The sequence below is a fragment of the Athene noctua genome, chromosome 16, assembly GCF_965140245.1.
Source record: "Athene noctua chromosome 16, bAthNoc1.hap1.1, whole genome shotgun sequence".
Taxonomy (NCBI): Eukaryota; Metazoa; Chordata; class Aves; order Strigiformes; family Strigidae; genus Athene; species Athene noctua.
This window is the reverse complement of record NC_134052.1, coordinates 4526840-4532839: the sequence shown is the minus strand read 5'-3', so window position 1 is coordinate 4532839 and position 6000 is coordinate 4526840. Positions and strand designations below refer to the sequence as shown.

Genomic DNA, 6000 nt, shown 5'->3' with positions numbered 1-6000 from the left:
GTTACCCATCTCCTTAATCAAAGCTATTTAAAGCATAATGTTATGTACAAATCCAGCACAGAGCTGTAGGCCAAAATTTTACAAAGTAAAGAGATTTTTCAGGTCTTTAAAGTTTTGAATCTCTGTCTTCAAACATCTTCAAAGGGTCCACATTTCTGATGCAAAGCAGTGCTTTTTTTGCTAAAGGTAACCTCAATCTGGATACCAAACCCACTTACTCTTAGCCAGCATCTCTAGTATAAAGTCTGCCTGTTCCTCTGCACCTCCAGCAATACCTCAACAGTTTGTAAAACTGCTAAAAAGACAAGCCTCGATTTCTGTTTTTGTTTACAAAGACCTATTGCACTCATTCTTATAAAAGTACAGTTGCTTGCAGCATGTTAAAAAGCTTGTACATTCCTAGGTTCTGAACTCAGCAGGAGTCACAATCATTCCAAGTGAAAATTTTGCCAGGTAAAAGAACATCTGGAGAAAAGAGTTCTCCAAAACCATTCGAAATTCTCAGAGCTGGCAAATGAAGTGGCCATCCACTGACAGCCCATCACAACTCAGACCAGCACAGTAAGACTGCCCAGTGCATTGGGAAATCACCCGCTACTCAGGCTGAAGGGACACATTCACAAGCTTCCTTGATTCAAGGGTTTTATTTTTCTTAAGAATACTTCCAGAGGACAGAGAGACACAGACATTTTACAAGTCTTCATATTCAGTTCCTTCTCCGATCCTTTAAGAGAAAAAAAACAAAACAAACCGCACATTGAATCTTTTTAGTAAGTGCCAACAGTGCTCTCGGGTCTGGCTAGGTGACAGTCCCTGCCCCAAAGAGCTTCCACACTACGGGAGGGAGCAATACAAAGGTGAGTTAACAGGGAAAACAAAAAAGGAAGGTGACACAGTTTGTCATGCTGCTGGTGCCATACACGGAGCCTGGTACACCCTTTCGTGCTGGCAGTCAGTACGTAGACACTGGATAGATCACACATTGCACATGATACAACATGTTCTCTCTGAGGTGTTTGGAAAGGAGAAGGTAAAGAAGAAGCTCTCAAAGTTTTCAAGGCAGTACTGTGACAAGGAAGGCATTTGTTCTATATAGAAATCTTTGCCTATTTACATACTACTTTTTTTTTTTTAAAGTAAAATCATAGTTAACATGCCAAAAACATATTCATCAAATCAGTTACCTTACAAAAATAAGATTTTCAAACAATGTATTTCTAAAATAAATATCAATAGGGTTGGAAAAAATAAATACGTGTATCCAAACTATCTTGTTAAAACACGAAAAGGTACAGTTCTTTACTGAAAAGTAGCCATGGAGGCCCCATTAAAGCAGCAACTGTTCAGAGCACCCTTCTCTTACAGTAACACATGAGGAAGTGTCCCAAGCGTCTTCAGATTCTTAATAAAAGAAATATATAGGACTATGTTCTTTATAGGAAAGTATAGAGCATTTTCATCTTTGCTGAATGATAGAGGCTAAAAAATGGTGTTCCACGATATACCCCTGCTGAAATTTTCTCATATTTCCAAGCAGTGAGAGGCTAACATCTTTTCTCTTGTTAGGAAAAAAAAAAAAAAGTCCCATCTGTGAATTTTGATTGTTTATGAACATGTCTGTACAGTCCCCTGATTGAGAAAAAATTAATCCTTCTTAAAAATACTGAGCTACTCTTCCTCCCCTTCCCCAAACAGCAACCCCTATGTATGGAAACAAGGGATTTGAATTCAATGCTGCCTACAGAAGGACTGGTACAGCACAGGGAGCCAGGGGCAGCTCGACCTCAGGCAGGAGACTTTTACTGCTTGGGAGCACAAGCTGCACCACTCTGGCATGGTCCAACATGAAATCAATGTTTCCATGGCAGCCCCTTGCATTTCAAGGGCTAGTTGATTGCCCTGAGCTCCCGCTGTCAGGAGTCAGTCTCAGTTTGGCCGGTAGTAGTCACAGTGCTCTAGGTAATAGGAGGCAGGGTACCCTACTCCCCACTCTCATAAGGCAGCCATACCACTCCAGGAAATCAGTTTCCTTCTTGAAGGTTTCAGGTTTTTTGTGGTCCTGTATGTCCTCTTACTTTTAAAATTGTTTTTCTACCTATTTAAAAGGAGCAACATGCCCAGATTAACAACAGTGGTCAAGTAGGCAAAGAATAAAATGTCCACAATGCAAGCTCTACATAGGTTTACAATGTGCTGGTCATGCATAAACCTCTACAGATCCTGGCAGGCATTTAAACATTTAAGTGGATGTAAGATCAAATTGCTAATGAACTGACTGCTGAATGGACTGTAGCCAGCTTGAAATCACTGGTAGGTTCTGCATCTGATGTCACAAGACTTAAGTCATGTCAAATCAGTGGTCATCTGCTTTAACCCTTTTTGCTTTCAAGGAAAGATGCTGCAAGAAAAGAAAACAAAAATCGCTTAACATATAGACAATCAGAAAAATGTTCAACTAGAATGCTTTCAGTCTTTAAACCCAAATTAATTACATTCTTACACAAATATCAAAGACCACCTTTCCAAAGCTTTGCTTGTTACTGATGTAGCTAAAATAAATCTATGAAATCAAAAAACCGCATGCATCCCAAAGTGATACGCTGGCTTGGTACAAAATATCATCTTCTAGTACTTCTGTCCTAACTGCAAGCATAGGAACAATTTCCCCCGGAAGCAAGCTGCCAGATTGTAAAAACGCACTGAAAACGTGTTCCCAACAACATGTGCATAAATGCTAGGAGTAAGTACATGAAGTACAAGATTTTAATTAGTGTATTAACACAGCAGCTCTAGTTGCATTGGACCTCTGAACTTCTATGCTCTTAAAGAAAAAGGCCAACAAAAACGTGGAATGAAAACATGATGCAAGTCCTGCAAAATTTGGAATGAGACATAACTGACCAAGACCATGATGAAGCTGTGGAAGAAAATATTTTCATACAGAATCCTATTCAGTTGAAATTTGTTTTTAACTTGATACAGGAATAAAAATTCTGATATTTCAGGAATCTCTTATTAGCACAAAGGTATATCCTTCAGTAGAAAAAAGGTCTGATTGTCTACAAATTAGCATAAATTTGTGTGTCTTGCAATGACTTGCTTATTCAAAATTTACATGTATAATTCAAAGCTTTAAACAACAGGAGCATTTCTAATTTTTAAACATTTTATAAAGACACCCAAGTCTTCTGGCTGATAAGGATAACTGACCAAGCTGGAAAAGATAATATTCCTCAAAACCAGCACTATCCCCCAGAGCTCCCATTTATTTTAGGATGAAAGCAATGCTTAGGTCATGCTGCAAAATGAGTTCACCTCTATAAAATTAAAAGGATGGCAATAGTAAAAATTGGGTTCTGATGTAATTTCAAAGAGTATCTACACCAGTAGTAGTACCACCTTGAAAAACACGTTTGCTCAGTCAGGTAGGTGGTACTATTCAAGACAAGCCTTCTTCACTTACAGAAAGCAACTCAAGTTTTGCCCGAACAAATCATTGAGTCACATTCCCCAACACCACCCACCTCACCCCAAAACTGAGCCCATGGAGAGGTCGTATCCTAATGGGATATTGTGTTGTGTATGGGATGTTAAAGCATGTACATATGTGAGTCACAAGGGCCATTTATTCCAGGAGCAGATTTGATACAACTGCAAGATTGGCTCATCTCCTTTTTACATCATACCTGCAGAATGTCTAACAGCAGCTAAATACTATGGGGTCTACCCTGCAGGGGTCATTACTGCCTTTATCAAATGTGTTATAGACAAAAAGGCAGAAAATATTCAGTTACTTAGTAAGTGCATTTATAGATGGTAAGTGTCTGGATAACTGAGATGAATTATCCAAGCTCAACATTAAAAACCCCAACCCTCTCAAATCAACGACATGGACAGATGCCAATGCTGCTGTACACTGTAACCACAGAGGTATGTTCTAAGGTGCTCCACGCATCACAGTGCCTTCCGTTTTTTCAAAAACCCCAGGAAGTGAAAGAAAAAACCCATCAGATTCTCAGAAAAGTCAAATAACATAACAGATGTGTAAACTGGAAATAGCCATTTTTGCAACATGGCTGCTCATACACATGAGCTGATCTCCTGTTTTGCATAGGTCTGATATGCAAGTGCATTTTTTCAGTCAGTATTATGGAAATGCTTCACAAATTTGGAATATAAAGCTCAGTAGTTATTAATCTCCCACGGGAAATTCACATGCAAGATCAATTTGGCAATCTTGCCTGTACAGTATTTACATGCAATGTGGTATCAACAGCTCCAGCATAACTAACATTTAGATAATATTTAATACCAATCCAGTTCTCAGAATGACCAGTGAATAGGTCTAGATTGACAGATTCACATGGGACATGATTGATAAAGGTTTGTGACAACTATTAAAAGACACTTATAGAGAAAAGGTGTGTATATCACACACAACAGCATTTGCAATAAAGGTTTGCACAAATAGCAGCTGTTCTTTGCCATTTCAAGTTTGAACAGATCAGAGCTGATTTTTTTTCAGTAAACATAATTAATGCTCTAAAAAAGGCTCAGGACTTGCACAAACATTCACAAAGCATGCAAAGTCTCCTCTAAAATTATTGTGCAAAGTATGACCACTGCCTGGCTATACTGTTGCTCAGAGAAGTGCTACCAAGTGCCTATATTTAAGTGTAAAATGGTTGAAGGCTTCATTTCAGAGTGATACGCTATTTTGTAACTTCGAGACCATGTCTATTGGCTAGATAATAGGAAAAAAGCTTTCATGCATCAATTTATTATCCTCTTTCTTTGTTTTAAAACCACTAAAGACTCAGGGGTCTACCCTGCAGGGGTCATTACTGCCTTTGTCAAATGTGTTAGAAAAAAAGGCAAAGAATTAACAAAACCAAATTCATTTTTGTACCATTAAGTAGACAACAGCAAAACATAAACACTTAAAAAGTTTAGATATAAGAGCTGCTAATACAGCAATGGTACCGTTTGGGCTTTATGCCGATTTCGTACCGTTCCTTGCTGGTAAAAATGAGGTGCCAGTTCCAAGAGCCATGCAGATTCAACGGCAGTCACATCTCTCATGTAGTATTTAGCAGTCTGTATCACTTCATTGTAGACTACCCTAGGAGAAAGAAAAAAATAAAAGTGTTTGCTATCAAGCAATCAGGGAAAGAGATGATTAACAGCATATTTAGACAGCTTCCCATACATGCTGCCAGAGGTAGCATTTACTGAGCAACAAGAGAGTCTTTAAGTTATAATACAGTGTCCTACCTCTTTCCTGCTGGTTGTTCAGAGCACGCTGCATTAAGACAGCCTTTAGACTGCCATTAAAACCACCTTCACATACTACCAGGATATATGGATGCAAGATATAAAAGAAAGAATATTTCTTATAATGGGGCCAAGGGGAACTCATAACAGATGCTTTGGAACACAGAATATTAGTTACTCACAGAGTATGGGGAAGCATGTCAAAATGGGGAAGCATGTCAAAAGCACCAAAACCCTGGACCCATAACAAGTAGGGCACAAATCACAGCATGACTATCCCTGGTACCTGTCTGCAGACAAACCAGGTAAGGATTAGAGAAAGAAATCAGCTTTAACTACTGCCAGAACATCTCCTGCTAAGAGCTTTACAAACAGCTGGCCATGTGGACTCAATCCCTGCTGCCAGCATGAACACGTTGCCAGCACAGGTAAGCTATTCCTGAAGTCACCCTTCAGTATGGAAAGTAATTTTTACCGAAGCAGTGCAGACCCACGCGCTGAAGGGTTAGAAACCAAGACCATAAGTCATTATCTGTCTTCTACACACAGTAGAGTTGCAAACCCACAAGGTTTGTGGTCTCTCTTTAATTGGTATTTTGCTCTCAAAAGCAAAGAGGAAAGAAAGAGTCCAAAATTCCCTCCTCTGCAAATGTAGCCTGAGACATATCAACTAATAACCCTAAAGAGAGATCTGAGGAAAACAAAGAAGAATGAGAACATGTTTTA

General features: G+C 39.0%; 1 protein-coding gene across 3 annotated transcripts in view; it reads right to left on the bottom strand.

Annotated features, from left to right (window-relative positions):
- Nucleotides 1-635: 635 nt before the first annotated feature.
- The window catches only part of DHX35 (DEAH-box helicase 35), a 32661-nt gene continuing 27296 nt past the window's right edge, over nucleotides 636-6000 (bottom strand). For 2 of the 3 annotated variants that reach the window (XM_074919867.1, XM_074919866.1), the window contains 2 exons: nucleotides 5011-5122; nucleotides 636-2398 (listed from right to left, as the gene is read on the bottom strand). In XM_074919867.1, the coding sequence (XP_074775968.1) occupies nucleotides 2354-2398; nucleotides 5011-5122 (157 nt within the window). In that variant the 3' untranslated portion in view covers nucleotides 636-2353. Of the gene's footprint in view, nucleotides 2399-4983; nucleotides 5123-6000 lie in introns of all 3 variants that reach the window. The other variant, XM_074919865.1, reaches the window with a different exon arrangement.